This window comes from Pseudorasbora parva, chromosome 5, assembly GCF_024679245.1.
Source record: "Pseudorasbora parva isolate DD20220531a chromosome 5, ASM2467924v1, whole genome shotgun sequence".
Taxonomy (NCBI): Eukaryota; Metazoa; Chordata; class Actinopteri; order Cypriniformes; family Gobionidae; genus Pseudorasbora; species Pseudorasbora parva.
In genome coordinates this window covers 15,026,161-15,043,188 of record NC_090176.1, presented here as the reverse complement: position 1 = coordinate 15,043,188, position 17,028 = coordinate 15,026,161, and the positions used below count along the sequence as shown (strand labels likewise).

At 36.8% G+C, this 17,028-nt stretch overlaps 1 protein-coding gene across 5 annotated transcripts in view; it reads left to right on the top strand.

The window, feature by feature from the left end:
* myo1b (myosin IB) overlaps positions 1-17,028 on the top strand; it is a 103,622-nt gene that overhangs the window by 51,895 nt on the left and 34,699 nt on the right. For all 5 annotated transcript variants that reach the window (XM_067443287.1, XM_067443288.1, XM_067443286.1 and 2 more), the window contains exons 5-9: positions 255-359; positions 3,672-3,718; positions 6,643-6,706; positions 12,460-12,558; positions 13,013-13,116. In XM_067443287.1, coding sequence (XP_067299388.1) covers positions 255-359; positions 3,672-3,718; positions 6,643-6,706; positions 12,460-12,558; positions 13,013-13,116 — 419 coding nt within the window. The remainder of the gene's footprint in view (positions 1-254; positions 360-3,671; positions 3,719-6,642; positions 6,707-12,459; positions 12,559-13,012; positions 13,117-17,028) is intronic.

The window sequence follows — 17,028 nt, the reverse complement described above, 5'->3', positions numbered from 1 at the left end:
TGCAAAAGCATTCCTCTATATTTGAGTTGTTCTGTCGTCTCTTCATAATTAAGAGCAACAGCTCAATTCAATGTTGAAGACTCTTTAAACAGTTGATCTCATAGTTGGCTTTAAAGTAATGGAGGAGTTTAAATGGGAAAGGCATTTGCTCCCTGTAGGATGGGCAGAGTTGATATAAAGGTTTTTTTTGGAGGTGAGGTCCTGTCTAGAAGATGATGAACCCTGACCTCATTCTTCTGTGGTCTGTTTTTCAGAGGCCAGCAAGTTTGTGATGTCATATGTGGCGGCAGTGTGTGGGAAGGGCCAGGAGGTGAACAAAGTGAAGGAGCAGCTGCTTCAGTCCAATCCCGTGCTTGAGGGTGAGTTTTCGGTCTATTCTGTTTTTGGACCAATTGTCTTGTTCACATCTTTAGGATATTCAAGTCCCTTGTCTTGTCCATTGTCTTAAAACAACCATTAGATATTCTTGTCCATGTTCTTGTCTTGTCGAGATCTTTCATATTCTTGAAGGCAAGTTTTAAAAGCAGATGATTTGAGACATACAGTATATCATGTATTTTCTAATGTGCCAAAAGCTCCTTAGTCCATGTTGGCAATCAGACAGTTGTGTTTTTATGTGGGGCCATGAACAGGAAATGCCCATAAGCGATGAGATGGAGATGGAGTAGGAATGCCCAGTGCTTCTTGGCAGTAGGGCTCAGAGCAGAGTAAAGTCCCACATCTGTGAGAGTTTAGCTGCTGGAAGTAATGAGCTCCACACTGGGGGTCCCGCACATTTCCTGCTGCAAGTTTTTCTACTGTAGACTTTGTGTATGTCGCTTAATGTATAATATGAGGAGATATAAAAATGTGTTAAATTTAATAGTTTAACAATGAGGGAAATGTTACATTTAAAAAATAAAGTATATTTATTGACATCAATGGTTACATGAAGAACTTGTAACGTCCATGGAGCCCTTCCATTGCACAAAAGGTTCCTTATAGTGGAAAACGGTCATATTTTTGATTTTTTTTTTAAATGTTCTTCACTAATGGCGCTTTTAAACTACATGGTACGGCTCACTTAAATAGTTCCACCTTGGTTGACGTTCCAAGCGAGCCGTACACATGCTACAATGTGACACGTAAACACTGCAGATCACTGATTCGTCAAATAATTGTCACTACAAGCATCATTGGATTTGCGACAAGAGACATTCAACGCACTAAAAACAAACTTCTTTGTCTTGCAGTGAAAAACATCCACATGCCTTGAATTAAGAACACCATTCCATCGATATGCTCCATTTCTTCTGTCACTCATTTGTTTGTCATGTTTACAATAATAACACAGCAGTAGAGGCACCTCAACTATAACGATAATATATAATCTCACCCGCTTTAGTATGATACTAAACTGCAGTGGAAAAGCAAACCGAGCCCAAAAAAAAAAAATGCCTTGGCGTTCTTTTAAGAACTGTTCACTCAAAGATTCTTTGGAGACTCAAAAATGTTTTATTTTGTGGCATTGCTGTGAAAACAGCCTTTTAGAACCTTTATTTTTTTTTACGAGTGCTTAATTTTGTTTCAGTGAAGTCATTATTTAAACACAAAGCAGCAAAACCAAGTGTTTCATTAGAGAACAAAATAGATCTGAAAGAAACATTGTATATGCAGAATTCCCATGGTCATGAAAAACTTAAAATTCCTAGGAATTTTAAAGTTTACCAGGCCTGGAAAAGTCACAGAAAATAAACAAATTCTAAAAAGACTCCGTGCAGTTTCTATAGTGCCCATTTATATTTTTATAAATTGGTACTATAGTATATAGTGTCAATATATAGTATACAGTATTTATAAATTGGCACTATAATCAACCTGGTCTAGTTGATTTCATCAACTAGACCAGGAATCAGCAATTTAGTGTCATTTTGTAATTTTCCAAGTCAGTCACTGTGCCTTTTAAAATTTTTCTCTTAACATCTAGTCATATATAATGTAATTATCAACAACATAATTTAAGACAAAAAAAAAAATTCCCATTGGAAATGGTAGGTAACATTGTGGGATACTGTTCAATGTGCAATGTGCTGTTTTGTTGGTAATCTAAATGTTCTATGCATACAGAACGTTTGCATAATTAAAGAAGAATACATACTATGTACTGCAGTAATATACAGGTGCTGGTCATATAATTAGAATGATAATCATCAAAAAGTTGATTTATTACACTAACTCCAAATAAAAAAGTGAAACTTGTATATTATATTCATTTATTACACACAGACTGGTATATTTCAAATGTTTTTTTCTTTTCATTTTGATGATTATAACTGATGACTAAGGAAAATCCCAAATTTAGTATCTCAGAACATTGTGATATGGTCCAATATTAAAGAAACCACTACGCACAGACATATGCAAGACATTGGTTTCAGCTGTCACACTCCTTGTGTCAAGCCACTCTTGAACAACAGACAGCGTCAGAAGCATCTCGCCTGGGCTAAAGAAAAAAAGAACTGGACTGCTGCTGAGTGGTCCAAAGTTATGTTCTCTGATGAAATTAAATTTCGCATTTCCCTTTGGAAATCAGGGTCTAAGAGTCTGGAGGAAAGGAGGAGAGGAGGAGAGGGACACAATCCACGTTGCTTGAGGTCCAGTGTAAAGTTTCTACAGTTGTTGATGGTTTGGGGTGCCGTGTCGTTTGTTGGTGTTGGTCCACTGTGTTTTCTGAGGTCTAAGGTCAATGCCACCGTATACCAGGAAGTTTAAGAGCCCTTCATGCTTCATGCCAAAGCAACCAGTAACTGGTTTAAGGACCATGGTATCCATGTTCTTAATCAGCAAACTCGCTTGACCTTAACCCCATAGAATATCTATAGGGTATTGTGAAGAGGAAGATGTGATATGCCAGACCCAACAATATGCAGAAGAGCTGAAGGCCACTATCAGAGCAACCTGGGCTCTCATAACACCTGAGCAGTGCCACAGACTAATCGACTCCATGCCACGCCACATTGCTGTAGTAATTTAGGCAAAAGGTGCCCCAAATAAGTATTGAGTGCTGTGCATGCTCATACTTTTCATGTTCATACTTTTCAGTTGGCCAAGATTTCTAAAAAATCCTTTCTTTCAATTTTAATATTTAAATTTTTCGAGATACTTAATTTGGGATTTTCCTTAGTTGTCAGTTATAATCAACATTTGAAATATATCAGTCTGTGTGTAATGAATGAATATACAGTAATTTTCAAGTTTTACTTTTTGAATGGAATTGGTTAAATTTTTTGATTATATTCTAATTATATGACCAGCACCTGTATTAGTATATTTTTTTCTAAAAGTAGCCATTGTTTGTTTAATCTGAATGCACAATAAAACTTTAATTTGTTGTGGTGCCATCTTGAAGCTCAAACAGGCTTGCTTAGGTCATGGGATCCCAGCAAATACACGAACTGATTAAAATGTCAACCGTAAACGCAATAAAAGTCCCTTCAGATTAAAGTGTCTGCTGAATGTAAATTCGATTCCGTGTCCACACCAATTATTTTTTTTATGTTTCATGAGTATGTTGAAAGATAGCTGAGGGGATTCAGGATACTTTTTTTCCACCAGAAGACATTCGTCAAAGTAGAAATGTAGTGCTGAATGAATATGGCATGACTAACTCACAACATGTTTTTCCACTGCAGCTTTTGGAAACGCCAAAACCGTGAGGAATGACAACTCGTCTCGATTTGTGAGTATCTCTTTTTTTTTTTTCTTCCAAGCTGAATATTTTACAACCGTTTTGATGCTGCTCCTCCCTCTAGCGCATGTTTGCTTTAGATTAGATCAACATGGACTTTTGATCAGTGATGTGAGCACATGCAAATGATTCTATTGCTTTCTGTCAGCCCTCCCCAAACTGTTCTCTCTTATGCAATCTGTTTCTTGAGTTTGGATGTGATTTGTGCATACAGTCTCCTTTTGCAGTACCAGTTTGCGTTGTGTTCTGCTTCTTATTGACTGACACATCTGGCCCTTTTCTGACACCGCAACAGTAGAGTGATTGCTCTTCATACTTGTGCATATAGCGGGATTCAGACAGAACCCTGTGTAACCTCTCTGGCAACCACCTTCAGATGCCTTTAACTTTTCCAGAGTCTGTTCAGCTCATTTTCTATGATTCCTTTTTCCTGTTGATAGACTCCCACAATGCTTTTCGGCACAACTCACAAAGATAGCAAGCACAGTTAAATATCTCCATTTATGCAAATATGTTTGATGCTGCTGCTCTTAGACCATTTGGCTTTTTTCAGCTGTCTATTACAGCCTCCTGACCACACTAAATAAACATATATTGAGCTATAGAGTGTGCATTTACAGAGGTCAGACCACACAGCATTGTCCAGCATTTTCTTTCAGAGGTTCAACAGGGGTTTAATTTACATAACAGGGTAAACAGAGCAGTGTTGAGTCAATGTTGTTGTGGTTGGTGTTCATTCTCATTTACCAGATCAAAATTTTAGAAATTCGTGGGTTAAAATGCACAGAAATTAGCTTGAGCACTCTTACTGGCTCTTGCAACACCCACATGAAACCATCAGTGTTGTATAACCATTTATGTATGTGCCTTTGTTTCAAAACCTAGCGAGTTTGAGGTATTATAGGCACACATTGCTTAAAGTATAAATAAGTAAATAAGAAATGCATTATAAAATTAAAAATTTAATTTATTTATGAGTTAATATAAACTAACAATGAACAATACTTCTAAACCATTTGTTTATCGTAATCCATGGTAGTTTCACCATTTACTAAACATTTATAAAATTCAAAGTTATATTTGCACTGTGAACTAATCTGAACAAGCAATAAACAATTAGATTTTTACTAATGTTAACAAAGATTAATAAATATACATTATATTATATTAATTATATGATATAAAGCATTCAATAACATTTTTTAACTTAACATTATTAAAAATCTATGGATTTTTCAACTTTAGATTTTTCTGTATACAAAAATGTTACCGAAATAAAATATATAAAATAAAATAAAAACTGTGTAAACAATGTAATGTTTTCGGACAATTAAATGTGCACTATTCAATCTCGCAAAATTGCTGTTGATATTTGAAATCAACCCAAACAAACCCACCCCTCTCTTTATTGCTCAACCCCAAAATCCACAAACACTTTACTGCCTGCTCCAAGCTGTTCTCAAACCCCTGTAACCGACATGCGAGGCCGGTGTTCTGTCGATGTAGCATACTTTGTCAGAATAGCATACCGGAAGTTTTATAAAATAATGTATTGAAAACGTCTGTTAACATTTCTTGTGATTGTACAAGGCATGCAATTAGGTAATGTATATATAATATGCAATATAATACACCAACACTTACCGCTTGTAATCTTACGTATGGTGAAATGATGGTTTAAATATAACACATGCGCTATTCCACAAATTTCACTGCTGCGCATGCGCATTAACCGAAGGTATCCCATTCTGATGGGTATAGTGTTCCGTCAGAACACCGGCATGCTAAGAAGGACGCTAAACACTGCATTCTCCAGTCGCCAGCACTCTTCTTGAGATCAGGGGATTTACCTGCACAGCTCTTACTAGCTGGCCTCCGTTACACACACAATGCAAGAGTGGATGTCTATTTATCATAGCGGAAGGAAAGCAAAATAACAGTCAATTTAATGTAAAAGTAAACTATATGTGCAGATTCAATACAACTGTATTGAATCTGCACATATAGTAAGCAAGTGCACTTAAAAAAAGTTATATATGCTTAACAACACGCTAACACCAAGCTCTTTTGGAATCACTTGTGAGTAGAGTCAATTTATGTGGCACAAACAGTTGTGGACTATGTAGAAAAGTATAGATTAGTCACACCACCTTGGTTAGGATGCTGCCTTATAGTTGGCAACTTGGCATGTTAACACCTTACCTTAAATATTTCTTAATGTTTTGTATCTCTGTGTTATAACTTCTTAAAGCAATTTCCAGCTGTTACTTCCTATGTTGGCAGAGTATTTTTGAGTTCTAGAAGTTTATTCGGCAGCCTCTAAGGCAGTTTCCTTTTGAAGAGCTGTTGGATATAAATAGAAGGAAAATGTTACTGGCTCCAGAAACACTGGGCTTACTGTTCTTTTCCCAAATAGTGTGCAGGGACAGAAAGACAAAAAAAGTTTATTTTACCATTACAGCAGCAGCACAAAAAAAAAAAACCTTTCTCTCACAGTAGTCCATTACTCCATTGCAAATCTATTTATGATTGGCAGTGTGTGTTATGAATTGGTCTGTGCTGGGAGAGTTGACTGTGCTTTCTTTCTTTTTTTAATCCCATCTGCCTCATGGAAGGCTCAAATTTCAGTCCTGTTTGCAGTGATCACTGGCCTCGTTGTCATGCATCTTTTCCTACCATCCGAAACCACTAAAGAGCCACGTGCTTCTCCACAGCAAGCCTGCCATTAGTACTAAATGCCTTGATGCCGTGTCACCATAGTGGAGGGACACACGTCTTAGACCTTAACTTCTTGGTCATATCTTATTTTGACTGCACCAGAAGGCCATATTAAACAACAATAAAGAACCGTGTCATCAACAAACCGACTATGCTCTTCTTATGGGATGTGCTAACAATTTGATCTCTTTCTACAGGGAAAGTACATGGATATCGAGTTTGATTTCAAAGGAGACCCTCTTGGTGGAGTCATCAGTAATTGTGAGTATAATTATAGTATAAGTTCCTAGAATGAATGAAGAATAGGTTGCCCCAAATCTGTCATTGTTTTTTCACCTTGATGTTGTTCCAAGCCTTTATGCCGGTTTTAATATTTTTTTTAAATTTATTTTTTAACACTGAAATACAAAAATGTCCATGCAGCAACTGTTTGTGACTATAACCACTTTTCCACCATCGGGCCAAACCGTTCTCGTTGCTTCGCCATTCCATTTAACAGCAGCCATATCACCCTCTAGCCCAAGACTCCCACCAAAGCTAAGCAGGGCTGAGCCTGGTCAGTACCTGGATGGGAGACTAACTGGGAAAACTAGGTAGCTGCTGGTAAAGGTGTTAGTGAGACCAGCTGGGGGTGCTCATCCTGTGGTCTGTATGGGTCCTAACACCCCAGTATAGTGATGGGGAAACTGTACTGTCAAAGAGTACCATCCTTTGATTGAGAAGTTAAACCAAGCTCCTGACTGTGCTCATTTAAAATCCCAAATTTGCCCACTAGAATCTTGAGTGGTAAGTAAGTAGTAAGTAGCGATGTTATCCACTTATTGACTGTTTAAACAATTTCTGATTAAATTGAAAGTTTCTTAGAGAGACAGCATTTTCTAGATAACGCAAGATGCTAGTACAGTAACAATAGGAAACACCAAGTACCATACTAAATTAAATAGTGTGTCTAATGACAAAAGGTAATATTATTGTATTACAAAATGCAACCGTAGATACTTTGCTTAGATCGTTCACTCGATCCTTCTAGCAAACGTCACCTTTTCAACCATATAAGTTAAAACGATAGTCATTTGACAAGACTATTCATTTTGGAAAAATATAAGTTATATATTTATATTTTTCAGAACTGAAGTATGGTGTTTCCTATGATGTGTTTGCCTATTTGTATTTCAGATTAGGCTAGACAGTCACTGCGTAACCTTAGCCTACATTGTGACTAACGTTATATAAACATGCAATATCGTTGACAAAAAAAGACAAATCTAAAATATAGGCTAATGACACACTTTACATTTTAATCTCAAATGGAGTTTGATAAAATGCAGCTTACTTGTTTATTGGTGTTTTCAGATCGTCCATGCACGAAGAGAGAGCTCTCGTTCATATTGTTGCCAGATTGGTAATGTTTAGTTAAAACCGGAGTGTATACAGATTTCTTTTCACAGAAAAGCTCTGTTTGGGGGATTTAATTACTGAAATCTGGCAACCGCACGAACGCAAGCTCTTTCTCGCATGTGGATGATCTGAAAACACCAAATAAACAAGCAAGCTGCATTAAGCAAGCTATCAATCTCCATTTGAGATGTTTTGCTCAGTTTCATTTAGTCAGTCTGTGTTGTGTCAGGACGGTCAGGACTCACGAGGAGCTTCATTGAACTGCTATGAGCTGCTGAAATAAGCCAATCAGAGCAGAGCCCAACATTAATATTCATGACTCTTCCTAATAAGGCAAAAACAGAGCATTACATCCTAGGGAATATTTATAGGGTTGTAAATGGACCTGTAAAACTGTATCTGGACAATTTATTCCCTTAAATAATCCACATACCCTCTATGTAGATATCAGAGAGCAATTTAACATATTGTTTCAAATCATTCTAGGGCACTTTTAAATAGTGACAGCATTATGGAGGATGAGCAAATAATAATTTTAATTGTACAACTTGTTTACTTCATTCAAATATCACGCTTTGCCAGCTACAGATAACTGCCAAACATGCTGAGAATCCTGCCGTACTATACTCAAGTGGAAAGACAACTGGAATTGTTCCTTACCTTAACTGTTTGACCTGACAGTGGCAGGTTTTGTTTTTTATTTTTAAGAAATAAATACTATTATTCATCAAGGATGCAGTAAATTGATCTGACAATACTTAAATTGAAAAAAAAAAAAGCAAATTAGGAGTTGAACAGATTTGTTATTTAAGTCAACTTCAACTATTTTTATGGTTGATATGGTTACCATGAATTGCTATTTTATGAAAATGAACTGCATGAACATTCTTACGAATTTCTCTTTTTGTCTTTCCTGGAAGAAAGTAATGTGGGTGTACAGGCATCTGAGGAAGAATAATGGATGACAGCTGTTTAATTTTTAGGCACCTATTTATTTTAGTATTTTATACAATTGGCCCTGCCTTTACTCTTGCTTCTAGCGGTGTGCTCACAGAGAGGGGCACTTCATACACACAAACCATTCAGAGTGCGTCCTTATTTTGTAGCAAATAGCAAGCAAATGGTTCCTGTAATATCCCCTTGAGCCTGTCTCTCTGCAAATTCAAGTCCAGACCAGCAGTTTAGTTGGTTTGGCACAAATACACTTGACTGTTGAAGCCAGTGGGTCATTTAGCTCATTGCTTTCTCATGCAGTTGGTTCATATATAGTCCCCAAATAATGGGTCGTTGAAATGATGAGGAATGGTCACCAGTTGCAGGACCTAAAATATGTACTTTTTCTAATACATTGATATAGATTTCAACATGAAATCATTACACTTTTTTCATATGTCAGCTAACCTAATAAATAAGTTCCGGCATAATACAGTTAATTTCTAAACTGTAGCAACATTTGTCTAGTCAAAAATAAGATTTTTCCACTATGACAAGTGCTTTTAAAGTCTTTAAATGGAAACAAAAGCAGTACCACTTGGCATTGAGAGATCATTTATCAACCTAAATTTGTTATCCCACAGCAACTTCCTGTAACTGTTGACATGCTCCGTTAACACAATTAATCAATTTGCTCATTGATTTGAGGAGAGTGTAACCAACAGTATATAGTACAGCAATTTGAGTAACTAGTCGATCAGTTAGTGTGTCACCATCCACGTGAGAGAATCAATCAATTCTTCTAATGTTGCTGCTGTGATTTTTATATACTTCACTCCATTACATACCCGGGTGTCACTAGATTTTAAACAACCTTCTTTTTTACATTTATTTTGTGCTGATATTTGAAACAACAGTTCTGACAGTTATCCCTTCAGCCCAGAACTATCAATGCCTCTGTTCACATATATGCACACAGTGTATTTCCTTAAGGACAGCGAGACCTTTCCAGTTTGCCTCTTATTTTACCTCCACAAACATTTACATTGACGTGAGAGTGAAATATTGCATAAAACATGAAAAACATGATTTTTTTTTTTTTTTTTATCTCAACATGGACCTATGCATACATGTGTGTTTTTTCCAGTAGAGGCTTCCGAAATTATTAGGGCTTTTCACACTTGAAATGGATAACCCTGTGTCATTCTAAACCCTGAGTAAATGGAATCCTGGATTGTCTTGCTTCATGTTTCACACTGCTCATAATTTTCTCAAGTTAACAATTAATCCTGTGTATTCAGAAACTGATGTGTTATGTTGTACACACCTAAACCCTATAGGTTAACATTCGTATTTGCTGTTATTGTCATATTGGATGTTTTCAGTGTCATTATCCTTAAGGTCTAGCATTGCGCATTCTCATACACTGCTGACTTGAATCAAGTTTTTTGATCCGTAAGATTTTATGTTTTTAGAAGAAATATCTCATGCTCACCAAGGATGCATTTATTTGATTAAAAATGTAACATTGTGGAATATTATTGAAATGTAAAATAGCTCTTTTCTGTGTGAATATATTTGTAAATGTAATTTTTTTTAATTTGATGCAAAGCTGAATTTTCAGCATCACTACTCCAATCAGTCTAGTCATTCTAATAGGATAATTTGCTGCTCAAGAAGCATTATCAATGTTGAAATAGGTTGTGTAAAACATTTTTTTTATTATTATTATTATTTGATGAATCAAAAGTTCTGAAGAACGGCATTTATTTTAAATAGTAAAGACATTAATAATGTTACAAAAGATTTTGTTACTTTTGATTAATTTGATGCATCCTTGCCGAATATATTTATTAATTTATTTATTTTCCAAAAATCAAATCTTACTGACCCAAAACGTTTGTTTCTGGCTATCACCAGATCAAGCTCAATTTAAGATTGAACATTGGTCCGGGGAGTATACTCTGTATTTTCTACTGAACAAGAAGTGTGATAAACGAGCATTATTCAAATGTCTCTGTATGTAATTGGATAGTCCTTCAACCAATCAACGAGCAACAACCCATCGCTTCTGTATCCGTCATAAACATGCCAGGGGCCGTGCATCAAACTTGTTGGTCATGCACATCCCCCAGATGCTCAATACGATCGAGATCTCGGGAATTTGGAGGTTAGGGTAACACCTTGAACTCTCTATCATGTTCCTCAAACCATTCTTGAACAATGTGTGCTGTGTGGCAGGGTGCATTATCCTACTGGAAGAGGCCATTCCCACCAGGAAACACCATGGCACTGAAGGGGTGTACCTGGTCTGAAACAATAATTAAGTAGGTGGCTCGTGTCAAATTTACATCCATCTGAATGGCCGGACCTAGGGTTTCCCAGTTGAACACTGCCCAGAGCATCACATTTGTCGTCTCACAGTGCATCCTGGTACCGTTAGTTCCTCAGGTAAATGGTACACGCATACATGTCCGTCCAGTGATGTGGAAAAATGGGCTCATCTGACCAGGTCACCATCTTCCATGTTATCAAATTGTGGTTTTGGTCTATGGCTAATTATGCCATAATCATGCAACTGTGAGGGGGGTGTTTTATTTTTTTTTATTTTTTTAAAATAACTTATTTGTTTACATTTATATAAAGCCTTAAAGTTATGCATAATTAAAGGCATAGCCATTGTGAGTGACAGGTGGAATTGGTGTTTGTGTGCTGTCTGTTAGTCATCACGTCACCTCAGCTCCAACCATGTTCCGCCTCTTTGTCCATAGTCAGTTATCTGGGAGTGACACACTGCCAAGTTTGCGGTTTCAGAGATACTCTGACCCAGTCGCCTTGCCATAACAATTTGGATTGAGAGATTATGAGAACTAATTTTTGAACAGTTAAAGAAGGTTTTATTGCTACTATAACATTTTACAAAAGTATTATCAATATTATCAGTAATTCATAGCTAATTTTGCTTTATAGTTTTTGTAATTGCGCATATAAACAATGCTCCATGTCTTGTCTTCTCTCATATCAACCTAATAAATGTGATTGATAATAAGGTAATCAAGGCTTTTGGCTGATGCAGCTCTTTTCTACTGAATACGCATCTGGATGGAGCGTGGGTGGTGTGACATGTTCCTCCTCCTTCAGATGAATATTTCCTGTGAGACTTCCTGTCTCAAACTAAATACAATGAACAATGAAAGCTTCACCATGGATACCTTAATATTCATTCAAATGTAAACAGGAAAATACCTTTGTTTTCCATAAAATGACTGAATTATCTGTAGCCAATTGCACAGGTTTCATGTATTAAATGTCTGTATATGGCAATTTTTGCATCCTGATTTAAGACAAAAACAATATTAAGTGAATGACATTTTTATCTCATGCCAAAAGTATAGACTTCTAAGTGGAGAAGTAGAGAGACTCTGTTTCTTTTCTTTTCTACATTTGCAGTACTTTATGCAAGTATTTTTATTTCTTGATAACAAGATTCTCTGATTGGTGGATACAATATAAAAGTAATATATAAAAGCTTGACAGCATTGTTCCTCATCTAAGGCCTGTCTTGTAGGTTTAAACAATTAAGCTAAAACTCTATGGAGATGTCCTTGTTTTTTCCTTTTTTATATACTGTTATCTGTGGGTTCACATGAACGGTTTCGTGCTTTGATATTTCCCTTTAACAGATCTCTTGGAGAAGTCCCGTGTGGTAAAGCAGCCCAGGGGCGAGAGGAATTTCCACGTCTTCTACCAGCTGCTTTCTGGTGCATCAGATGACATGCTCAGTAAGAGACTGCTTAAGTTTTATTTTGATTACATGTGTATTCTGGTTTGCACTACCCATTCAGTGTCTTACAGAACGATTAAGGAAATTATTATTGGATTTCACTAAAGCATACCTGAGAATGTATGATTCATTTGTTGGGGGTTTTGCACCATGTTGGACCATGGCCATTGTCTGACATTTTTAATAAAAGAGAACACAATAAAAGACTTTGATTTCAGGCATCAAAGGGGTGAGCTGGGCAGAAAAACAACATAGATGTAACATAATCTGTTGGCAACTGGGTCTTATGGAATGACTATGACGGAAATATTTGACAAAACCAAAGACGGTGAAAGTGATTGACCACTCAGAGAAAAAAAAAATAGGAGAAATTACAGTGCTTATTTATTGAAGATAGCTGTCAAGTGAACTGAATTGCCTTAAAGGGCACTATAATTACATTTTTCTTTCAGAAAAACTGAAGCTGGACCGGGACTTCAGCAAATACAACTACCTTAGCTTGGATTCGGCTACAGTCAATGGATTGGACGATGCTGCCAGTTTCAGAACAGTCAGAGTAAGTTTGCTTTCAAGCCTACTGTACATACAGTAGATGGTTCTTAAAGGGGGGGTGAAATACTCAGTTTCAGTCAATCTCATGTCAATCTTGAGTACCTATAGAGTAGTATTGCATCCTTCATATCTCCGAAAAGTCTTTAGTTTTATCATATTTATAAAAGAAATATAGGCTGTACCGACTCTTTCCGGAAAAAACCGAGCGCCTGGAGGCGTATCGTGTGGGCGGAGCTAAAGAATGACAAGCGCGCAAAGCGGTGACGTCCTCAAGCGTGGAGAAACCCATCGCTATGTCAGCTAATACAGATAATGATCCAGAATCAAATCTGAGGGAGAAATAAATTGAACAGGAGAAACGGCAACATCAGGACGTCCGTCTCTGTGGTATGTAAGTTACTGTATTTAATGGCCTCTCCACATTTCTGTGTGTTTACTCGCAGTTTATGAGGACATGATTCGGTTTATGGACTATTGTATGCGACTAGACCTTAGCAGTAGCAAGCAAAACGGTTTTGCACGTCAGAATACTGTAACGTTATACAGAACAACAATGGAGTAACCGTTAGAGCATTTGAATGACGAAGCATGCGATCGTGTCGTTTACTGATGTTTACTCATGCGTCCGTAGCCGACAGCACAGACATTTGAAGCAGTTTAAGTTAACTCACTGGCTGCTTCCAAAGCAGGACCTTTATCGCTGGGACCGCTCCGTCAAAAACACACTTCTTTGGTCTGATTTGGTGAAGCTCTGTGACAGCAGTGGCGTGTAAATCCATTTTGAGACGGAACTGAAACGATGTTGTGAAGCTTCCCGTCATTTCTGCGTTCAAATCGGTTCAAATGCAGCGCTGCCTTCCCGGAATGCTGTGCTGAAGCGTTGAAGTCACTCGACGTCACCCATAGGAATAAAGAGAAGCGCGGCGCCACATAAGTGTTCACGGACGACTGGATCTGCATCTGAGAGACTGTTTACAGCGTGCTCTAGTCACGCGCGCGCGCGCACCCTACCGGGAGAAGAGCCCGTACGGCCCATACAAGGACCTTCCGCTCTTTTTAACGTCAAGTAGACCCATACTCGAAAAAAACTCTCCGAAACTTGTGAGAAACCGGAAGGAGTATTTTTGACACAGAAATACTCCATCAAACGCCCAACATTAGTTTTTGAAACTTTGTCTATGTTTAGGATGGGAATCCAAGTCTTTAACAGTGTAAAAAGCTCAGTATGCATGAAACAGCATTTCACCCCCCCTTTAAACACATTATAGCATGAGTCATTGGTTCAGGCTGTCTTAAGATTAGCTCCGATCCATGACACCCCGTATGATGAGAGGTTAGCAAAGTACCTTATCTCCTGGGCTTAACTGGATAAGATCATCCTTTACCCCACTGAGGTGGAGTTTGATCTGAGCATGACACTTTGCCTTGTGGCATTATGTAATTTGAGCTTTATTCAAGCCTCTACTTAAAGACATTCATTTAAGGGGGAATTCCACCTGCTTCTTGTGCATAGAAATCAGCACTTCTGTTTACCTGTCCCTCTTTCATGCATATTTATTATTGTGAAAAGGGTTTTCTGCTGACCTGTTTGAGTTGGTAGTTCAGGTTTTTACTTAATTTGAGCACTTGATTGTCTTTTTCACTGGCCCTGAAATAAAAATAATAATAATTATTATTATTATTATTATTATTATTATTATTATTAAGCATATACTTGATTTCTGATATACACAAAATGTTTAATTAACATAAAATATACTATCCAGAAAAATTTACAACAAATAACATGCATTTTTTAAAAGTTTGCTAATAGCAACAATTTAAGTAGTAGGTTAATTTTAAGGGTGCAGTTATTCTGTAACTGTTGTAAAATAAATTTGGTGATTTTTAGGACCCTGACGCAAAACTGTACAAATACTCTTTGCTGTTTAGAACCATTTAAAATGTTTCAAAGACCAAACTGTTTCAAATCAAATTATAAAATTAATTTTAAAAATCAGCTTACACACATACTGTTTTTATTATATTCAGCAAATGGGTAATTCCTGATGAAAAGTTTGGGGTTGGTAGGATTATTTCATGTTTTTAAAGGAGTTCTCTTATATTCTGAAATGTTATGTATTCTTGTGATGCAAAGCTGAATTTTCAGCAATATTAATCCAGTATTCAGCGTCACATGATCTTTCAGAAATCTTTCTAAAATGCTGATATGGTGCTCAAGAAACTTTTATAAAATCAATGAACAAAAAAGTTGCGATGATAGATTTTTTAAAAACATTTATTTAAAATACATTTTTTGTAAAGTTACATTTGAAATGTCTTTTGATCTATTATATGTAACCCTAATGCATTGTTGCCAGTATGAAAGGCTGTCTGTATTGTGAATAAGTCACTGATGAAGGGTGTTGTTAGGCATGATGCAAAGCACTTGAGTAACTTATTGCTTTTATAAAACAGTTACCACACAATACAAATATTAAAGTCAAAAAAGTTGTAAAATCACTTAAAGCCTTACATTACAAAAACTGTATTTTATGAGTGAGTGAGTCAGTCAGTAGCACGGACTTTTATATTGAAAGGACTGAAACTTGTGAACAGCTGACATGAATGGGGGACCCATTAAAGGGAAATTTGATGGGGGGGACGGGTGGGGACAGTAGATGTGCATAGTACATTTGAGGTAATAAAATATATAAATACTGTTTGGTTTCTTATACAAACGTGCCGCTGTGTTTAGTATGGATTCGTATGTCTATGTGTTTTTTTACTCGCATAGTGGCTCTCCACCCCATTGACATTATACGAGCAACAGTTGGATTTAAAAATCTTAATTTGTGTTTTACTGAAGAAACAAACACACCTACATCTTGGATGCCCTGGGGGTAAGCAGATAAATATCAGATTTTTATTTTTGAGTGAACCTATCACTTTAACTGTTAAAAAAACGATATATCACAGCAGACATTCAAACTGATTTTTTTCTTATAAACATAGGACTGACCTGAAGGAAAATGCTCTATCTAAATTAGGGTTGTCCTCGACTAAGGATTTACACATTCGGATCAGAATTGTCATATCTTTCTATGGTCGACTGATAGTCGAATCGTGTGTGTGTGTGTGTGTGTGTGTGTGTGTGTGTGTGAATGGACTGGGAGGGGCATGACACTAGTCAGCTAGAGGGTCAAACTATTTTATATTTTCCTTTACACACTGCACACAGCAACAACTTTTCATAAATTGATCAAAACTGCATGCCAACTGACAGACAAACTGACAATACCTTTTATTTAAACCTAAACAAGAAAGCCAATGTGGTGAATAAACATTCGTAAAACGTTTTCTCATAACATGTTAAAGCCATGACCGAAATGCAGAACATCACACAAATATATAAAATAACATTTTGATAAATAAACCTTAATAAAATACCTGCCTTGAGAGGAAAAGAACACTTTGAATTTGTTTACATGCACGTTCTTAAGACGACTGTGCCTAAAGGGGGTCGCACACCGAATGCAAAGCTCAGCACCGCATCTCTGGTATCTCACATCAGACGCGCACATTATATACACCCAAATACACAGACACACAGACACACAAAATACTCTAAACATAATACTGTAAGCTTCAATGAACAATATCAATGCAAACACTGGTTGAATCAATTAATCTTCTGGCAAAACCATAAGCACTTTTCATCTGTTTAGACACAACTTGCCAACACATTTTCATTGTAATGCACCCGTGCAGCATAATAGGGAGCACAGGTGAAAAAAATCAAACACAATTAAAGCACAGATGTCACCACTTGGACACAATAATCCAAATTGTATCACACTTGTGGCTAATGATGTGAGGGAACATATACAGTAAGCCAGTTCAGAGAGGTTTGTGAGGCCCTACAATAGATAGGATT